At 42.2% G+C, this 22805-nt stretch overlaps 1 protein-coding gene across 1 annotated transcript; it reads left to right on the forward strand.

Moving 5' to 3' along the window:
- Positions 1-18359: 18359 nt before the first annotated feature.
- Positions 18360-20449, forward strand: prok2 (prokineticin 2). Its single transcript, XM_070903384.1, has 3 exons — positions 18360-18431; positions 20004-20129; positions 20324-20449. Exons 1-3 carry the CDS (start codon positions 18360-18362, stop codon positions 20447-20449), a joined length of 324 nt encoding a protein of 107 aa, XP_070759485.1.
- The last annotated feature ends 2356 nt before the right edge of the window (positions 20450-22805 follow it).

Below are 22805 nucleotides of genomic sequence, written 5' to 3' on the forward strand. Positions count from 1 at the left end.
TTTGCAGGACTTCATGAGACAAACTATTGTGCTTTACGGTTTTTCCATTTGGATATTCCACATCGATATTCCCTGCGATGCCTTACACTGCTCTGGACGAAGTCTATTTCTTAGATAGTTCACTTACCCCCCCACCGCTTCAGAAATAAACAGTGACTTTTGAATTAGCTGCAGTGTGGAGCCTAGCTCCGCTCTTGAAGCCGTCATTAAGCATTCCTTTGATTCACATTGACTCCCAGAAAAAGATCATCCCTGCTCTGCGCTCGTGCTCTCCCGTGGCTTTGTAGAATCTCATTTTTGGCAGGAAATTGAAAACTCAAATTGCATTGGACCTGCAAACCCGCAGCCAGCTCAGTGGGACGCCTCCATCCTTTTAACTTCAGCCTATATGAAGGGCAAGTAAGGGTTTTTAGAGCAGCTTTGTTGACAGTTTTATGCCCCCCTCCCCACATTTAGAAAATTTGTTTCTCTGTGTAGCCTACTGTTTACATCATCCCTCTGCTGGAGCTTTGGAAGAATCTCTCTTTTCTCCTGCTTTTCTGTGAAAGCCCCCCCTCACCACCACCACTACCACCACCACCACATCCCCCCACCGTGTGCCACATCCCCCTGAGCTCTCAGCTGTGTGCCCTATTTTTAGAGGAGCACTCTGGCAATTTAGCTGAACAATGTGCTGGAGTCGCATCTTTGCTGCCATGTGATCTGGTGGGATGTCGGCCACAGGCATCACATTTGCATTGTATGTTTGGGTGTAGCCTATATATTTTCTTGCCTAAAAGCCTCTCTTAGGTATTGATACCAGCAACTTCTTATTCATTAAGGTTAGGAATTTCTGTGTCTCGTAAGGGCAATGTTTTTTCCACATATACTGACTTTAAGACTAAATAGGCCTCAAATAGTACAAACAAATCCCCTTAGCAGCATATAAAAATGACAGTGAGCGTCCCGTCTACAGTTCACCACTATCGAACTGCGTTACTTTATCAACAGCCGGGCTGGGTTAATTAAATGGAAGCCTTGTCGTGTCCTATAATTCAACGGAAGCAAGCTCAATTAAGCACCTGATTAGAAGCAGAGCTTGTAAGAAACATGTGAATTCACCTTGGGTCTAATCCAATTTATTGACTGATGCCGATCTGATAGAAGGGTCACACAAAATGCAATAATCCAACAGAGGCGCAAAGAGGAGGGCATGCATTGATCAGAGTATAATTAACAAATAATGTTGTTCTTGCTTATCCGAGCCAAGCGTGTTTTAATTTGCCTCGTAAGTGCTTTTGTTGGCCGAATGAGAACCAGGAACCTTCAGGTGAGTGTGCTCGGCTGTCCTTGGCTTCCAGCTCTGAAGAGGTGACTCAAGCGCTGAGACGTAACCGCCAGTGCGTCTTGAAACAGAGCACTTACCCCCTGAAACATGAAAGAAGTGCTTGAAGAGCACTTTCCTCCTGCCGAACATGAATAAACACAGCGGGGTCTTTTTTAAGGAGACGCTGGGTGCGAGCGAAGGCAGGCAGGGAGAAGCTGGGGGAGGACACTGTACTCGGAGGAGTCCTATGTGGGAGGAAGGGAGTCTGATAAATGGGATGGGGGCCATTAAACTGACATTGACAAAGAAGGCAGGAAGTCGGCTTATCATCTGGAGAGGGGGAAGTGTATTAGAGGTGATAGCCTTGGCCTGCGGCAGGTGAAATGCAGAGATCTGGGAGGAGTAAACGGCAGGCTGGGTCTTTAATCACTGGGCTTCCTCCGTGTGAGCAGAGCCAATGGGACTGGAGAGGAGTCAAGAACACCTTATTTATACACACACATACTTTATGTATGTACATGCACTGTTTTTAAAGGATAAATCTGGTGATATTCTGTATTATTATTGTCCATAAATCCCATGAAAAGATTAAATCAGACGATGGATTGCTCCCACAACAAGTATTGTGTGCGTATGCAAAGCCTGATATATCTCATTCCTCTGTGCCATAGAGCTCCATTGTTGTCCAAAAACTATTAAAAACACATCAGTCAAACACACACTGTTGCACTGGGTGACACGTTCCTTCATTACCACGAACACACACACACACACACACTGTAGTTTATTTTGAGCTATTCCCACACACACCGTCCTGCTGCTGTAACCTCAACTGGAGCAACAAATCTGCAGCTGAAAACAACAAATGTCTCCAACAAACGCACTAGTTATTCCTGTTTGAGTAACTTTTGAAGTGCCCAGCGGTTTTAGGAAATGCCTTAACCTTTAAAAAAAAAGAAAAATATATATATTTGTGACCGTTTTTCAAAGATTTACATCTTCAACGAATGTATAGCGTCCAATATTAAATAAGTGAATAAGACATTACAAAATAAATGTGTACATGAGAGTAAAATATATCAATTAAACAATAAATTGTAAAAATGATTTTAAAAATGTAATAAAATAAATAAAATCATACATTATTACAAACTATGAAACAAATTATGAAATGCTTTTTCTACGCTCTTATTTTCAAAGTTTTCATTTACACACATTTTTACTCATTTCATTTCAAATTTTTTAAAAACTAATTTCCCCAATGACACTTTCATTTTGTGTGACTTTCGTTTCCTCATGCAATAAAAGTTTTGCTCTTTCCTTCGTATTTTCTGACAATATTGAATTGATTTTTGATTCATTGATGAATTGATTATTGAATATCAACCTTTTTCCTTTAATGTAACTTCCTCTTTGCATTAAAAGCCATGAATGTGATGTGAATAATTGTGAACCCTGAATTGTCCTAACTTTTTTGTTGATATAATAAACATTGGGCTGGCTTGATATAATAGCAATATCCATAACTATAGCTAATACATAAAACTGAGAGGTTTGCAATGACACTAACATGGCCTCAAGTGTGTAACAAAATGTGTTAAAAGTGTATTAAAATCCTGTTCATTTAGCACTACTTTCCATGAATGACACTAAGGTTTTAACATTACAAGGCAGAGCTGTTTATATTTAGCATTGCCGGGGAAAAAAGAAACTGTTTACTGTTTTTTCATGTATTAAGCAGAGTGAAGGCTTTGGTTTGAAATGTTTCCAAGTGTCGCATCACCTTAGCAGCAGCGAGCCGCGTGTGTGCGTGTGTGATGTCCTTCCTCCTCAGATCCGGGGACGTCTGTCAGGAAAGATATAGTGCTATTCTGATTCATCCCATTTTAAGCCCAAAAGCATGAAATGCAATTCAACCTTTAAGCTCAGACACAAAAATATAAATAACTGTCACAACTTCCCTCTCGTAAAAAAAAAATAAAAAATAAAAAAATAAAAATAAAATAACTTCTTCTGTCTGAATTCATATTCCTTATTGTCAGGCTGGCACATCTGCCGTGCAGACTGCCGCTTCTGTCAGAGAATCGGGACAAAGCAGTCAGCTGTTCCCCTGCAGGCACATACACGCTTAGCTATCTTTGAGCTTTTGCATCAGTGTTACACACAAAGCTGTACGTGTCACTGTGAGGGCGACAAACAGGGACAGTGCATCAGTGCAGAGCATCTTTGATCCCCCTTGTGCTGCTGTCGCAGTCCATCCTGTGCGCAGCGGCCACTGGACATTTCAAAATAAAAAACATAATTAATGTAAAATGGCTTTGTATTCCTGGGCTGACAGCCTAACAGTTAGCAACAGACATTGTGTACTGTATATTGGGTGGACGACTTCCTTCCCAAATATAAGCCTCATTTAATATCAAACACAAAACCTGACTAAGCCCGGCTCAATACAGCTAAAAAGTAGACTGACCAGTCAGCTGAAATTCAATTAGATTTACACAGATTAGTGAAAACTTTTAAATATATGTTTTGACACAAAATGTAATAACTCTGACCTTTGTTTGGACAGACACAACCCTGTAGTCTGAGCAGCTGGGGGGGGGGGGGGGGGGGGGGGGCATGGTGGAGAAGGGGTGGGGTGTAGGTGCCCAGAAGGCCCCCAGCAGGGATTTGGCCACAACCTCCATCACCACCACCTCTCAGGGGGCTAAAGGAGTATGGAGCTCCCGGGTGCTTCTCTCTCAGGTTTCACGCCAAATTCATACGTCTCATCTTAGGACGTCAGTAAGTGACGGTCATTAAGACCACTACTTGGCTTTCAAGCTTGTTGTCCGAGGTGATTTTTGACGATTCTGCGAAACCCCGGATAATAATGAGGGACGTTATCTGTGTATGGCAAGGTTAGGGAAATATAAACATGAAAAACACAAAGATAAACTGCAGGTCGGCGACAGGAGGTGAACTCCAGTCTCCTGCGTGAAGTCCTCATTACAGACACACAGTGGACCATCCGACCGGCACTTTGGTGAAAGCAAGTGTATAATGTGGACGTAATTCCCAGGGATACTGCGCTGGTACTTTTAATTATGAACGTACTGTATGTTTGTTAAATGTGAAAACTAGGAGTGTTGGCCTGAGGAACATCCAGGCTTCATCCTCAACGTCCCTCATTTTCATGCTGACGCCCAACGCCAATTACAAATGAGCTGTGATGTGCAGACTTACATATTCACATGTTGAACATTGTGTCTTCATGGTGAATAGATGGTGAAGTCTTCGCCGTTACGCTGCACATAGTCTGACTCATCGGATGCAGCCTGTTGTTACCGGGTTACCGTCGCTGCATCCTGGGCTTAGCGCCGCCCGAGACGATTGTGATTGGTTTAAAGAAGTACAAACAAGCCAGAGTGTTTTCTTTCCCCTATCCCAGAACGACGATGGGTTGAGCCGGACCTTTCCGCGCAGTGTGGGGGTAGGTCTGGCTATGCTACACTAAACTTTATACTGTATTTCAGCTTGACCATCTTGAGCAATAAAGAATAACAAGTCCGTAGTCGACCTTGCGCGTGTAAGGGCCCGTCCACGTAAGGCATGCAATAAGGCTCTGTTGATGAGAATGTTCTGCTTGACAAAAACATTTCTTTCATAAGACGCTCTCGTCCCAAATGAGCAGAAAGTGAAGTATCGGATCTCCTGGAAATAGAATAAAATGAAAGGATAATCAAACTGGCTGCGAAGATAAAAGGTGAAAGGCAATGTACTATTCCACAGCATCTTGCATAATATATGTGATGCCCTTGTACAGGGCGGAAATTGTCTTTCTAAAAATATTAGGGGAATAAAGGGAAATGTGTTTGAATGGGCAGCTGGGAATTATTGCAAGTTTTTCTTTTACTTTTTGTGATGGATTGAATAAAATGATGTATTCTATGATGGTTCAAATCGTGTCAGACATGCAGACATTTTCCTTTTGACTGAGCAAAACACTGAAATATATCATTCATGGCTTGGTTCATTGTATGTTACAAGCTTTATTGTTATACAAAGACATGCAGGTTTGATTAACTGATGACTCTAAATCGCCCGAAGGAATCAGTGTGAATGGTTGTTTGTCACTGTGTGTCAGCCCTGCGATAAACTGGCAACCTGTCGGGGGTGTGCCCCGCCTCTCGCCCAATGTCAGTTGAGATTGGCTCCAGCCCACTGTGACCCAGTAAAGGATAGGTACAGTAATTGGAGCGTATGCTGGTAGATTTTAATGCAATTAAGCTACATTTTCTCAATACACCAGTCAAAGTCTTTCCATTATGTCTTTCAACATGTGTAAGCTCCCGTAAGACCCTGAAATGCTGCATCTGCCTGCAACGGTACGTCATATTGTGAATAAATTGTTTAGTTATTACACTTTTCTATTTCTATGATTGAGAGTTTGTATTCAGAAGTTACAAATCTGCATGTTATAGATAAAAAAACAACGACTTGGAATTGATAAATTTTGGATAATTTCATTTTGATAAACACTCACTACAACTATAATGTCGGCTTACATAATAACACGGCGTGACACGCGAATGCAGGCAAAATTCACTCACAACATGGTAATAGTACATGATTTATCTCGGAGAGAAAGAGTGCACTTTGAGCAGCTTACAAGTCCAGACGCAGTGACAGCGACATTAGGCTGCCCTGCTGGGCTGCAGAAGTCACACTGTGTCTGAAACAGAGCCGGCGGCACACTCACCCCTCCTATGTTTCATTCACAGAGACGCAAAAAGCTGAGTGACTTCTCTCACGGATAGCTTCATCAGAACTCAAAGCGACCTACCTGTAGCTGTGTCTGTTTATGCCACAAAGACATCTGTACTCACATCTGTATTCACATTATTTTCTACTGCCATTTATACTTTAGTTACCAACAACACAGTATACTATCGATGTTTAAAATCCCACCTTCATAATAAATAACAAAAGTAAAACTGAGTCTAAAAAAAAACTGTAACTCTTTAATAGAGAGGGACGTTAGTGGAAAAACACAAGTCAGAATTGCTTTTTGCCGTATTGCATGATTTTCTTTATGAACTGGAGGTTGTGGACATTCGATGAATGTTAAGTTGGTGTGAAACGTCTATCAGCGCTGCCGCTGTGGCCAGCAGGGGCCCTGGTGACGAGAAAGCCATTGATAAAAAAAATGGGCCGCAAAAGCTCACAGGGTCATATTGCATAGTTTGTATGAGAGAAAGGAGATGTTTGAAATTTCTTTACAAAAAAAAGAGAAAGCCATTTAGAAACTTTGAAAAGCTCTCTTGGCCTGTTGTCATGCACATTTGAGACGGTGCCTAACTTCAGCTCCTCAGTTTCCTTCGGTCAAGTCGCGCACAGTGTCAGGCTTCAGCATCTGATCATGAGCTAAAAATAACACCTGCGGGACATCAGCCACGCTTTGTTCTGCACTGCGCAACTAATCTGGTGAAAGTTATTGAGGATGAGCGACACTGAATGTCTGAGTATTGAACAGTTTTTAGCCTATAGGCTAAATTGTTGTTTTGCTCCAAAAGATTTGATGTATTTCGTGCCTGTTCAGATTATCTATGCATAGCTGAATAATGTATTATTAATATGTACGGGTGCACTCCTAATCAGAACCCTAAAAAAAGAGTTCAAACTTAAGTTGAGCTAAAGTTACTCAGACTGTATGCTGTCCTGAAAAGAGGTCTAATCAGCCAAATAAGTGAAGCAATACACAAATAAGTGTGCTATAAGAGTGAAGGCCTATTAAAAGGACCAACATGTCAGCCTACACAACCAGCACACGTGACATGAGCATGCTTCTGTCCCCTCGATGAAAGCACGATATTCACTCTCCTTTTAACTTTGATAAATGAGTAAATTCCTAATTCCTACTTTTTTTCTTTTTTTTTTGAGCTAGCTGATCTCAGAAGAGTCCCTCGTTGTCAAACACAACAGTTTTCCTTTCGTGCTGCTGCGTTGTTTCGTTCCCTTCTCAAATGACTGCACAGTCAAGTGTGGTGCTTCCTTTGTAATTAAGAAGCCAGGCCGAGCTGCTGCCGTTCTGCACGTAAATAACAGCGCTCATTAATGCCACGCGAAGCCGTCTACGGACCGGTCTGCATATCTATGTGAGTAACTGCTGCTGCCAATCCTCCCCACGGACGCCGTGTGTTTACTCGTTGAGGTTGTTTGACATGCAGCGCAACATCTCAGGATATCGCCGTGCATCATGGTTTTATCCCTCCTCAAACAAATGTGTTTGAGGATTGATTAAAAACAAAAAAAACATTTTGTAGCGGGGGTCTGATCCCATTACGAGATCAATCAAGGCTCCCAGATAGAGAAGAAGAAACACACATTTCATCACCCGGTCACAGCTTTCATGCTTTCCATCAGAGACCCTGACCCTCTGGAGGGCTGAGGAGGAGGAGGAGGAATCTTCCGCTTCCTATACAGGACACCTCCTGTACATCAGGGAGGGGGTTTGCCAGGTCTTTAATGAGGGGAGCTCGTTGTCATGCAGGGCTCGTGCTGTTTCTCTCTTACCCTGGGGCAGTTGTCTTGAGTGAGCAAGCTGAGGATGGGGGCCAAGGCTCAGAGAGGCGAAGAAATACATGAACATGTATTTGATGATCAAAAGCTCTTTAATTGTATTAAAATGACATCTTTTCTAAGGCACATACCATACAGTATAATCACAGTGTCCCCTGTTCATGACACTTCTACTTCTGCTCCACTGCATTTCAGAGGGAAATGTTGTACTTTTTACTCCACTGCATTAATCTGACAGCTATAGTAGCTACCCAACAGTATAACTGATTCATTGTTTGTGATTGTGTGATTTTTTCATGCAAAAATGTAAAACATTTCATGGTTTCAGCTTCCCAAATGTGATGATCAGCTTTTCCTTCTTCCTCGTCTTAAATCACGGTAAACTGAATCATTTTGAGGTTTGGATTGTTGGTCGGACAAAACAAGACTCTGTGAAGGTGTCGCTCTCAGCTCTGGGTAATTGCGATGGACACTTCTTACTATTTTCTTACATTTTACAAGCCAAGCGATAAATGGACTGGTCTAGAAAATAACCAGCAGATGAATCCATAACGGAGACAAAGATTAGTTGCAGCTCGATATGAAACAGTTAGAAATTAGCTCCACCTCAACCAACTACAAGAGCAAAATGCTGCTTCAACATTAATGCATGAGTAACAATAATCTGATGATATACTGTATATTAGTACACACATATCAGTATGTCATATTAAGTATACTACACACACTCACATGGGCCATTCTTCTGCATTGAACACAATAACTTTTGATACTTAAAGGGCATTTTCCTGATAATACTTGGGTAACATTTTCAATGCAGGACTTTAACTTGTAATGGAGTATTTTTACAGTATGCTAGTGGTACTCAAGTAAATTATCTATAATACCGGATTAAAATCATGTACCGAATTATGTCAGCTATGTTAGATGATACATCGTCGTATTGTCAAATAGCCTTAGGAGTGTTTACACATGTACACCTGGCATTAACGTGAGATCTGTATCTTGATATCCTGTCTGGACAAGAAAAATCTTCGGAAGGAACTGACTGACCCATGTCTGCACTCCTACTCCTGCTCTCCCCACACTCATTCTGCAGCTCCAGCAAACTTCCCTCTGATGATATACAAGTTGTTTTTGTGTTAGTTTGTGCCTCAGAGACTCTGCTGGGTGTTAGTTGAAGTTTTAGTTTTTTTTGAAGCAAAAACTTGTGTCTTTGCTGGAGTCAAAGCTGATGTTAGATCATTCCATCAGTCCAGATCGAGATGAGCCTTGAAACTTCTTGGGAGAAGATGTAGGACATGCAAAATCATTTCTCTGTGGCTTCAATGATAAAGAGAAACATGTCTGGATGTTCAAGGTTGCAGTGGTCTTGCGTGATTGTAACATTTCTTATGCGTCTTCCATAAGCTTGCAGACTTGCAGCATGTGGAAACTGCAGTCCTGTTTCCGCTGGTACAGGGAATACCACATGTATATGCTCGTTGGTTACTGAATAAGGTCATGAAGCCCCTGGGCACAATTAGTCTTCATTAGTGATACACGGGTCAGCTGTGACATCATCCAGATCTTCCCGCATATAGAGCTCAGCCACCCGTGTGCCCAACATAATGAAGTTCAGAAACCTGCAACTTGCACTATATGCTGTTATGTTGTGGTATTTATTCATGGCAATTCTTCTTTAGGAGATCTCCCTCTTGGAGGAAGCATTAATGGTTCATCTGAGTTCTCCCTTCCATTACGAAAGTTTAAGAACTCATTCGCGTAAAATGAGGAATGCTAACACCCCAAAAGGTCTGTTTAGTAGCCGTTCTGGAGCTTTCGATCATATGATATGCTCGTCTTGAGCAGACTTGTCAAGGAATTGCAGATGTTCAGATTTCTAATTTTTAGCACTATAATTTCTTCTCGTCCATGTTGGCTTGAAAGCTTCAAAGAACATTCCTGAACTGGGAAAACTCTGCTGGTGAAGATAAAGGGATACGACTAAAAGCTCCAGGACAGCTCTCACCTTGTGGTCAGATTGTTTTCTTAACTGGCTAGAGTATGAGTCAGCAACAATACTTTAATCAAATATGAAGCTCGACAGACATTGACTGCTCTTTTGAACTGATTTGCGTTTTTCTTATTCCTATCCTGTATCAATTTGATTCCTTGAAATGATTTTGAGTTTGTGTGGCGCACCTTCACTGAACTATGCATAATGCCGCATTTGTTATCTACGCAAACAGAGCCCAGGCTCACTGAAATGCGTGGTTTTCACAGTCATCCCCTCCATCGAATATCAATCAACCCACATGTTGTAGCTCTGCAGGATCCTTTACAAATCATGTCGTGGTCCGGCTCTGACCAGTGTTTTCACCTACTGTAATGATGATTTATGAATCCTGCATTGTTGTCAGGACCGATCTGAGAGTTGTCAGAGCTGAGATCAAAACCAGAATATGAAAGTTGTAATATCCTCTGATGCATTTCTGCCATATAAACCTTTCTGAAGTTGTGTTTTTTAGAAGCTACTTCAACTTTTTGAGAGCTTGGCCCGTTTGTCGACCTCGCACAACATGTGATGGCGCCGAAATCACCTCAGCGTCTCCGGTGGCGTGCAAGACCTTAAAATACAGCATGTCAAGTAGCTGTTGTGAAATAATGAGCGTCTGTAGCATATGTCTGTATCTTTAACTGGCTGTCCTTTTTAACTTAATGAGACATCTAAAGCTGCCTGCCTTGTTTACTTGTGTACATCGCTAACAAAGTCTTCATCATTAGTGAGCTCAATTATGAACGACATTTTGTTTTCAGAGATACAGAATCTGCATGCTATAGAAGTCTTTTCACATGCAACAGAACACACTGGGTAAGGTGGCCAATCTCCCTAAAGTTCAGCATAGGCCTTTAAAAGTAAATACACATATCAAACCGACACAAAGGTGTGTTTGGTTTGGCAATTTCTGTCTGTTGCTGAAGAGCCAAATCAGCTGACTCACCCAGACAGCTATGAACCTCACTGGAACGTAGCAGCACCATTCACTCCACTTTCTCTCTGCATAAAAAAAAAAAAAACAGACAGACAGACAGAAGATAATTGCAGACCCTACTCACATTGAATTTTGAATAGCACATGCTTTATGCACAGTGAATAGCTGCAAATCTTTCTTTGTACTCTCAACAGCTTCTCTATTATATGTAGACACTCAAATATGTAAATAGATAGGTGGATATGGATGTGAGTAGAGATATATGTAATATGTCTGCCGATTTAAATGCATACGTTGCCTCAGGCTTTCGTATATATATATATATTCAATGTCCCTAAAATATCATATTGCAAAATATGTACACTGCAGTATTTCATCATCATATTGTCATATTCATATACAGATTACATACACGGATTACATACACAGTATTCACGTTTACACGCCATACATCACCGTACGACATACACGATTCTACCTCACACACACTTTTCACATAGAGCATAGAGTCCTGAAGACTCAAAGAAATAAAGCAAAGCCCTAAGGTGAAACCAGTCATGTTTCTATAAGAAAGTCTTTATTCTGCCAGTATGTCTTTGGAGTGTAAAGAGACACGAACGATACAAATTCCACACAGGAAGACCAAAAGCTCATCAGTTTCAAACTGACGCTGCTGGGACAGGGCTAACTGCTGATAAAGACATGTGTGGGCTATTTAGTGCCCTTTATGTTACACTTACATTTTTAATATAAGCCATCATGTGTGCAAGGCAAACACATAATCTTATGTGTGTCATGCATCTAACTGCTTTGTCGTGAGATGGTTATGAGACGGTGGGATCTGTCAGTGGGAATCAGCACAACGCTGCCGACACATGATCATCATCTTGTTGAAGCTGCAATATAATGTGCCTGTGATTTGCTGTATCAGTATCACTGTATGGGTTTGCGCGATGATCAAACTATCACCAATCACGGAAATGAACGAAAAGCCATTGAGATATGAAGATATTGCATAAATGCACGTCAATACGTTCAAATTTCAACGTTGCTGATGCTGCACACTACATCCTTTTAGACAGAGAAACTAGCATCATGCGATGTATGAATACAAAAATAAAACAAAGACAAACCTAAATTTACACAGGATTGGCGGTCAAGTTTAATATGTTGCCCCCCTAAAACTAGCTAATTCTCAGTAAAAAGCTCAGTGATTTTGTGATGCTACAGTGACTTTGACTTTACATAGTTGATTACTTTTAATTAGTCGGCGCTACAGATGTTTCCTAGTGAAGAGGTTCTTAGGTGTTACAACCGATACCCCCACCCAACGCGGATATCACATTGAGTGACGGCTGTCCTACGACCTAATCTTTAGGTTTTCCAACGGACTCCCAAAATCTATACGCAAGACCGTCTTAGCCTGCTGAGGGAGCCTGGTTACGTTCCCGGAATATCATAACAATGAGGCCTATATAGTTGACTATGTGCCAACGACCGGATATTAGCAGGAATATCTGTGTGTGATAGGTGTTTGAAGATTGGTGGTACCCCAGTAAGACCCTGAAGGAAAAGATCAATACTGAGGGAGGTCCACACGGAAGGGTGGCAGACACTCGCCTGGTTTCACACTGGGCCGCCTCAAATGCCCAAATCCCTAATACACAATTTAGAGATAAATTTAGGAAATCCCTCCCTGTGTCCCAACTATTTAGAAACTTTAACAGTAATCTCCAAACAATCCAAAGCAGCAGCAAAACATCAGACAACTGAGTTGAACCTATTTAACATGTCCTTCCATGTTAAACATCATAATATATACATAGCAGCTTCCTTAGAATTCATCAATCAAAGCCAAATTATCTACTGTCAGCATATCTCAAGGAGAGGAGTCTTCTTACCTGAGGGGGGGCTACCTAGATGATCTCAGAGAGGAGCAACACAGGACTTTGTTCAGAGTGTACAAAGTACAACCCAATTTTATTGGAGTTTTAACAAAAAGAATAAATGGATACAAAAATGTTCAAAAAGGAAGAAAATATAACAATTTGGTAACAAAGTCTCACGAACAACCAAGGCAAAAACCTAAGCAGTCAGTCAAAGTCGCACACGCGCCCTCGACCTCCTCTGTCTTCCCTTTTTGTACCCTTTACCCCCCTCCAAGGGGTCAGGGGTTCAAAACGTTTATTTTCTGAGAAACATAACAACACCATATGACCATAAACCACATTTTGCGAATACCTCATCTTCCCTGCTTTGCAAGAGTGTGATTTCACACTTTGTAGGGTGTCAGGCACATGCATAAACCTAAACTGGTCTTCACGCCACCTAGACGTCGGTTTAGCAGAATGTATGAGAACAGGCTGTCCTGTCACAGGACGTCTGTTCCCTTTTCGGAGAATAGGCAGGTTTAACGTACTTCCTGTCCTTAAAGCTGAACTTAGTTTGAACTTTTCAACTGAGTTTGAAGTATCACTCAGAAAACAAAAAGAAAAGGGGGGTGAGGGCATGACTCGGACACAACATAGGTGGAACACTCAACACTAGCAAACACTTTACACATTACTAAATTCAGTAATAATCAGTAATACTTTCCGCGCTCCGCGTCTGCGCACAGCTGTGGACTGCATTTGAGGGTCGGTCTGGCGGTCTGGTTTTGGCTGAACAAGAAGAATTAGGCAAAAAGAGAAAATATAATTTGCGACCGCATGATGAGACCGCATAGGGCCAAGGACGGGGAATACATGCACTGGTGAAAGAGGTGAGAAGCATCGACAAGGGGAAGCATCAGCAGTACTCGTCGCTCAGTTTACGTCACATGGACCCTCGCGGACACTCGGACACTTGGACACGCAGATGCGGAAAGCACGAAGCAAGCTTAAGACATTTCTTTAATGGTGATGTTGCAACAGGATTTAGTAAATCACTGGTGTGAAGCCAGCTAGTAGTTACTAAAAACTTCAGAAGGACCAAACTCAGTGATGGGTTTACACATAGTTGGTCAACTCAAACTTTAAGTCGCACATTTCAGAGCAGGACCCTCATTGTTTGAGGCCATCAGAGCTGTTGCTACCTTTCTCTTGCTCATTTTTGTTTGAAATAACATTTCTTAGATAACTCTACCTGTGAAATGTTGTTGTGCCCTTTGTACTCCAGCTCTGATTCAGCTCTCACTGTTTGGACCAAGCTAATCTTGACCTCCAGCAAATTAGCATAATGTCTAAACATGATGGGATGATTTCTAAGCTGCTCTGTGAGAACCCCAACAGCTCCCATTACGGCATACAAAAGTCTCTTTTTATGTCAAGTTGTGATGGGATTTGTAGATGATGCAAAAGTGTGGGCTATTCTGACAGAGAGAATGGAAATTACTTTTCGACTGTCACATAGAATAGATGAAGGCTGCGTGAGGAAGCCTTTGTGGATGAAGGCACGAAAGCAAGGACATCTCCATGGATGGATTAGCTATGACCTTGTGCGGTGATGGAAGACTGCAGTGGGTTTTTTTAGTAAATATGATGGAGACCAAATGACACGTGTTGTACTCCATGTAAAATGTATTCCGTTTGTGGATGTCATGAATACATCTCAATGGGACTGAAATCATGCTCACGTCAACAAGAGGCAATGAGATCCAGCAGAAACCCCTTTTGTCTATAATGTTGCGACCCTGCTCCTCCATGTGTGGGAACAACCCTTATGCATCTAAAGTTATCAGAGAGGATGAGAGATAAATTAGATGAAACCGTTTTTTTTTTTTTTTAAATGCTGCTTTTGGTTTAGCACACCTGCCGGGTGCAAAATGTCTTGCAAACCGGCGTCAGTGTTGAACTTCGCCACCTTGAATGAGCGGCTCAGAATGACACATGATTTGCAGCTGTACTCGTGTCCTTCGGTTTTTGTACATGCAGTCCTCAGCTGTTATTTCAACAGCCAAGGACAACATTCATGCTCTGCCAGTGTGCTACTGTATGAAAGAGTAATAAGTGGTGGGCAAGGCGAGGCACCCTCTGAGGTGCTTTGATAGAATGTTAATTTTCTGCAAAGATTGTGTGAATCTGAAGAGGCATGACGGTCGGTGCAACCTCTGAAAGAAGAGGAATTTTTCATTCATGAGTCGTCACTGTGGATTACTTTATAAGCTCTTGGGGTGTGTTTTTTTTTTTCCTTTTTGCATGTAATTGCCTTTATATGTTATCATACAGGGTTTATACACTAAAAAAGAGGCATAGACAACACGCTCATCCATACTCCTCCCTAATCTCTTCTCTGGCATTGTCCCAGCAGGTGGGGGCCCGGGATTCAGCCAAGATGAGACCTTGTACAAGAGGGTCATGTAATAGATAGAGAGAGGGAAAAAAAAAACCCCCCAGCAGATTATGTGCAAGCGAGGGATGCTGGCATGATGTGTGGCACAAAATACGTGAGGAGGCCCGCTGGGAGCACGATGCAGGGACATTATGTCATCCGAAGGGGGCTGATCCTCAGATGACATGCCCTGGCAGAAAGAAATCTGATGTTTGCCACAACCCCATAATCTCGTGGCATGTGTTCCTCTCACATGTTTATGGATGCCGAGCAAATGAGATTGGAGAAGGCAGAGAAGGACAGAATCAGAGGATGAGTGAGTGACTGCAGTCTGCGAAACCCAACATGTCTCTGCATTTCCAGCGGGAAACTACATGGTTCATCCTCCTGGACTCTGCCGGGTCCCAGGGAAATGTCTTTTGTCGAGGATGTGAGCACTACGTCTGCCTTCATAAGATCATAACCATTAGTGTGAAAACAACATGCTGTCCGGGGGGGGGGGGGGGTCCGGGGAGCCAGTAATCGCTGTTGGCACGTTGAGTAGCCGAGGATGTCAATCCTGTCTGTCAGGGTGCCAAGAACTCCCGTCTTGATGCTTTCTTCGTGTCTCTCAACCCCCGCACCTCCTCCATCCCCACCCTGCCTAAAGATTACAAAACACCACAAAGCGCTGTCCCACTCTTTGTCTCTCATTGCTTAAGCTGTGACTCGGTATTATCAGCTGCGAAAGACAAGGCAGAGGCAGTGGCATCATTCTATGACTCACTGTGGAAATAAACTTTAAGGCTCAAGTTGTTTGAATGTGGCAAACACAAGAATTTAAACACATCATGACAGGAAAAAGTTGAAAAACCTCCGTGTTGCCATGGAGTTTCAAACTAGCAATCACTTGAGGCAGTGAACCAACATTGATTTTACTGATGCAGCTTCACTTCAAACCAGATGGATCCATTTTGTTCAAACAGTCTCTCTGTTTTAAGGCCGCTTGGCTGCTGTTCTGTGTTTACTCTGTTGTTTGTAGGCTTTAACCGTGCTCTTCACTTCAGAACAGCATGTGAAACAACTGAGTGCAAAGCTCCTCTAAGACAGAAAATGGTCCAGGGATTGTCAAGTCATTTGGCGTGCAGTCTTTTGACCAGATTTAGATTACGCATGCCAAGTCATTAAAGATTTTGGCACTGTGGCAGCAATGGTGATAATACTGGAGGTCGTGGTTTACGTCACTCACTAAAATACTATTGACTATTACATTACCTTGATGATAAGTAATAGAGGGTATATATGCTGTTCTATTTACCTTTACAGCCACCACAGCACATTGTCTGGATTCTAGTTGATAGACAAGAAAAGTGGGTTCAGATTATATCTCAAAGGCAGAGGCTATATTGTTGCAGCTGGTGATGATAATTCAGAGTTCGATCAGCATGACATGTGAAGGGTTTGACTCTTGGGCCTCTATTATTCAACCTGTGTCCTCTGAGCCAAATCATGCAAGACAACACCCAGATGTACTTAGCTCTTGCGGCGAATGGTGTGGTTCTTTTGTGCTTAATGCAAATAAATAGCTGGATGCAGTGAAATGTCCTTCAGTTAAATAAAGACAATCCTGAAGTCGAGTCAACAAGAAGGACACGCTAAGTTATTTCTCAGCTTGATTCCAGAACTGTAAAGACGAAAACCCAAGTTAGAAATCTTGGCGTTTCAATAGACTTAAATCTGAGCTTCCTAAGGAAGCATTTTATCATCTCCAACAAACAGTAGGAATTAGAGGTCCAGACAAGATTTAGAGAAAATCATTCATGTCTTCATCTCCAGTGAAGTGGACTTTTGTAACAATCTCTTGTCTCACTTTACGTCTGTTCTTGAAGAATATAAACCTAGTAGGTCTCTTAGATCTTTAGGAAGCAGTCAGTTTACCAGTAAATCCTGTCAAAACCGAACAATGTGAAGCTGCTATTACTGACTATGCTACGCACAGATGTGACCAACTTGCTGCTGCTCTTAAATGTGCCCCAACTTTCCATTGTTCCACCTAACAGTTGAGACGAAACGGGGCATTCATGGGTCACTGTCGCACGCTGGATTCTTGTCTTCCTGTGTGAATCAGTTGTCAGTGTCACTCTGCCAAGCTGTGATGAAGATGGATTTAGCTCAGAAGTGTTGATAGGCCATGTCAGTCTGCAACACATGAGGTGCCAATGTTCCCAAACACATTGACTTCAGGCGACGGCACTACTTTCTGGCTCCACAGGTTGCTCCCTCGGCCCATCCCTATTTCTTTGAAATGTTTCTCCGTGTCAGATTTGGAACTTTTCCTGGGTAGATTACCTAAAAGAGAAATTGATTACCAAACCGTTGATGTGTAATTTTCTGGCAATTAATTGATTCATTGTGTCAGCACCACTATTTTGGAGTCAGGACACTAGAGTGCTCATCCTGAGATTTATTGTAATTGGACTTTAATGAATGGCACTAGACCATCAAGCATGCATTCAACCACACTGAAGGGTTAGGCCAGGGTGCGTATGTCAAGTTGAAACGACTTGGAATCTACATTATACACCATAATGAAACTCACTACAACGAGTGACCGTTGTTGTAAGAACAATCAGAAATCACAGTTTGAGATAATAAGTGGACTGTATCACTTGAGTATATTTATTTTCATAAGTACAGTGGCCTCATGCGATGAAAGCCAAGTGCTTTCACTGCGAACGCCGTTATGAGTGGGTTTGAAAGGATAAATTAAAAACTGTGGCCTTGGTGTCTGAAAAGCTGAGGAGGGGAAAAAAAGACTCTAGGAATGTAGCAGGATGCCACAATGAATATGTCTGCGCTGATTTAGAGCATCTTTAGCACATCTAAGTGTGATATAAGCTTTGGTTTGGTATGAAAATGTGACTTCATCGTAAAGGAAAAGAGCATTGTCAGAAAAAAATGACAGGCAGGGGCATTGTTAACATTAAGGTTTACCCTGGTCTTTTTTCTCTCTCTCTTTGTAGCCCCCCAGTGATGCGATGCTGGTGTGAGTGAGTCACAGAGTTTCTGAATGGCGGGCTGGGTTTATAAACCTCTGCCAGCCCCTCAACACACGAGTTTGGAGGCCACTTGTCTCTGCGGTCTGACACATGCAAATGCAGCAAGGTCCGACAGCCTCGGCATCCTTACCTTTCATCCCGGAGGGCGCGGGAGCACAAAGACTCTTCATCATGAGGTCCTTCTTCCTGCTGCTCTTCTCCCTGTTGTGGGTGTCCCACGGATCTTCAGCAGTCATCACAGGGGTAAGTGGGAGCAAACGAGTCGGTACCTCAGGGGGGCAGTGGACAGCTCTCGGTGTGATGGTAACATGCAGAACCAGTGCTTGCTTGATTTCTTGTTGCTTGACGTGCACTGTTTAATGTTTTCCTCGGTCTGAATGGCAACAATTTTGCATTAGTTATACCAAGAATGCAGTCATTTTTAACACTTCAAATGGAGGATACATTGGTACAAAAGTCAAATCTTCAACATGAAAGAAACAGAAAGAAATGAGAATATTACAGTAAAGGAGAAGTACATACAGAATACGTATATAAAACGACGCTGCAGGAAAAAGACTTTTACAGTATGTGTGCTTATGTCATGTCTTATTCATGCTTAGACCAAAGCCTTGTAACATTCCTCCCAATTTTTTCCCCCAGTTTAGAACTATTTATTATTCTTTCAAATTATTATGTAAAGAATTTAAATTTTACTGTTTTACTTTAATCGTTCAGCTAAGCAAAAAAAAATCCTGTACTGAAAATGAATCTTTATACAGTATTGTGTCGAGATATGTATATTTTTAGGAGACTTGCCAAAAATCTATATATTTTTTCTGTGAAATAAAATAATTGTCAGAGATGCCACACATAGTCTGTAATTAGGCACCTTCACGGATTCTAAAAGCATGAAGGGCTGTTAGAATGTAAAATGACAAATGCAGCGCATCTATAAGTTTATCTATAAATATATATCAGTTTATAGCAACCCACCAGGGACGCCGCAAACTTATTCTTTGAACGATTGCCCTATCTGAGTCAGGATTTACATAATTCCATGAACGTAATAACTCATGGCCACAACCTGCTAATGAAACACCCGCCGCTGTCACAACAACCCTCTCACACTGTGCTGCTGATGTGGATTGAGAGAGGAGCGTACAGCCATGAAACAGAAAGTGATTTTCATCCGCGTCTGTCACATGGAATCACTTCCGTTCCTCTTCATTCGTGTTCCCTTCCTCTCATCCAAAGTGAGAGCTGTCACTCAGCCTCCCCTCCAGACACTCCAAACAATAAATCACCGCCCGTCCTGAAGGGTTTCATTGAGGTATGAGACGACTAATGGTGTAATAACACTTCCATTAGCATAATATACTGTCAAGGTAACACCGTTTTTTTTCCTGTTAATCTGATAATTATCACACACTTGTGTTTAATTACATAACATCACATGCATGCGTGCATTATATAATTATCGATTACGTCTATCCTTTGATTGGACATAGCACCAGTTACACCAGTGAACTTGGAACATGGTCAAACCTGAAACTGAAATGGTCTCATAATACAAAGCTGATAGTAACAGAAAATGATAAAGTTAATAATGAGAAACCTGATAAGGAATTCACTACATTAACTGGAGTACAGCATTAAACATTAGCTGTAAATTGTTGGTACATTAAGATTTAAATGTTGGTCGAAAGTTACCACATGTCCATAAAACCAGTCAGCCTTTTGGTCCGCAGAAGTCATTAATACGCTTAATAAAATCACAGCATCTAAACTTGTGTGTTGTGTTGTGTGTGTGTGTGTGTGTGTGTGTGTGTGTAGGCCTGTGAGAAGGACTCTCAGTGTGGAGGAGGGATGTGTTGTGCGGTGAGTTTGTGGATCCGCAGCCTGCGCATGTGCACGCCCATGGGGCAGGAAGGAGAGGACTGTCACCCTATGAGCCACAAGGTGAGATTGGTCTGCAGAGGTGCTCTCATCTCACCTGCAAAGTGTCACACATCATTGACTCGCCTGCACACACAGAAGGTGTCATGGTGGTGGCCCTCCCCTTTAAAATGCACACTAGAGGCCAGAAAAACAAACCTTCCACTGCGTCCATCGTGCCTGATGAAAATGAAATGAATCGTCCCCTCTGCTTCCAGGTTCCTTTCTTTGGGAAAAGACTCCACCACACTTGCCCCTGCCTGCCCAACCTGTCGTGTATCACCATAGAGGAGGGGACATCCAAATGCCTCTCATCATACAAGTATCCGGACTACTACCTCTGAGGACCAGCACCTACCATTACACTGTTTTGCTACCTGCACCGTAACTATCTGCCTTTAAAAAGCCTGTTTCCACTTTGTTTTGTTTTTTTTAATTTATTTTGAATAAAGATATATATTTAATAAGGCATCATCATTTTCGGTTCAGGTTAAATTAAACTATATATTTAAAGGAAAATCCAATCGCTGGTCTTGGCCCCCTTGGATGTTTAGAGCCAATAAAATATTTACCACGATACCAGGTGGGGAAAGATGACTGCTCCCTGCTGTCACTGATGTGTGGCAAATATTACAAGACTGCACCATATACTGTAGTTTCTGCAGTAAACATGCAATACAATGCACGGGTTTGCCACTTTACGACCTTGAATGTTCCTTTACCTCTGCTCATTGAAGAATTAACTATATTCTACATTTACATTTGCTTTGTCTGTTTCAGTCATTACATTTGAAAAAAGATCATTTAGCATTGTGGAACATACAGACACCTCACAGCAACTGATAAACCAAAGAGCAAAAAAAACGATACGATTTTAATGTGGCTCAGAGTGAATAACTCCTCTGATTAGTTTGGTTTTATTCAGTATTGTTATTTATATATTATTGGGTTTTTGAGTGCAATCGAAATACACATGGAAACAAGCCTTCTTCTATATTTGTATTTGGCAATGAGAATAATCTTGACTTCATTGTTACACTGGGTTGTACTGTACTGTGTGTCTGCCTGCAGCAGTCTGCAGCCGTTGAGTTTGCTGGTGAGCTTCCAGCTGCCCTCTGGGGAGACACGAGGAGAAACACACATCATTCCACTTGTAATAAAATGACATGCTGAGTGAGACGCGCAAGTTACAGTTTCAGCGTCCACTCATAACCAAAATGCACACATGGCGGCATCTTTTCATGCTTAATTGCTTTCCCAACCCACAAAGCGCAACAATAAAAACTGCGAGAACATTTTAATTGGGGCTAAAAGGCGAGGGGAGACGGGCCTTTTCTCACATTCACCTCGGCAGCAGGAAGCACTGAGACTGCTTTGAAATTAATCACCGTCAGACTATGATTCACAGCATTTGTTCAGGGCTGAAAGCTATAATTAGATTTGCTCAATGTGTAAACTGACGACTCGCATCAGTCTTACACTTTAGAAATGGACATGTAGACATGAGAGCATTCAAACAGCCTAAAATCCTCAGAGGAGTGATCCGTGATTAGGCAATGCCCCGGATAATGGAAGTCTGACAACTAGAGTACATAAAGGAATACAAAGTCAGCGGGATCAGATGCTGCTAACATCTCAATAACTTCAGGCAGAATTTGTTCTACTTTACTGTAGCAGTGTAACAACATGCAAAATAGGAAATACGGCTATCAAAATGAACCAAGAAACATCTGGAGCCTTAAAAAACTTGTGACTGTAAGAATATGTCACCCAATAAGAGCTGAAACAATAAGTCGATCAATCAATCAGAAGAGTATTCGGCTATTTTGACCATCGATGAAGTCAGTAAACTGGGCGTCTACAGTTCTGCAGCAATTGAGCAAACTCAATCCACTGATGAGGACTGTGTGATGCAGCTGAAAGCTCCAGAAACAAGCGAGCATGTGGACCTTCAGCTGAGACTGTATTTATGTTGTTTTTGTTTATGTTGAGAATATGCATGGAATAAAAAAGATCTCTGGTTCTGATCCCCCTTTTTTTTTTACGTTAGAGGAGTGCAGTGCTAAATCGACAGGATACTCTTTCAAATTTGATCATTTCTTAGAAAGTAAAGTTAATAAACAGCTCCGAATGTTTGGATACCCGACCCAGATGACACAAAAGCTACATTTCCAGCTACCCAAATTGTATTTTGGAAAAACCCAGTGAGGAGGCCAGAGGTCATCGTAGTTGCTTGGTAGTTAGAACGACTGCAGAGGCCAATAAAAGATCCAGCAGTGCAAAGCCAAGCAAAGAGAGTCCCATTTCCCCGGCATCACAACGGAGCCTGCGTGCCCCGCAGGCAACACGGCGTACCAAAAATACCCAACATGCATTTGCATTGCACGAGACCGTGTGCAGGTGAGGAGCCACAGCAATTACACCATGAAACCTCAGCACGCAGGTAGCAGAGCACAGCCAGCTGTCAGGAGCAAGCAGGCATGTCGCGATGCTAATGGTTACGGATGCGCCGAGGGCAGGCGGTAGGTTGAGGAGCTCGGTGGTTGTGTGACGGAGGGGCCGGAGCTCAGAAACACCTCACTAAATCTCAGTGATTAAAGTTTGTACCGGGAGAACTGCTCAACCTTTAAAAGCTGCGGTTTTGGTGTAATAGAGGCTGACGTCAATGAATGAGACGGCAATTAGCTGAATCAATAGCCT

This window comes from Enoplosus armatus, chromosome 3 (genome assembly GCF_043641665.1).
Source record: "Enoplosus armatus isolate fEnoArm2 chromosome 3, fEnoArm2.hap1, whole genome shotgun sequence".
Taxonomy (NCBI): Eukaryota; Metazoa; Chordata; class Actinopteri; order Centrarchiformes; family Enoplosidae; genus Enoplosus; species Enoplosus armatus.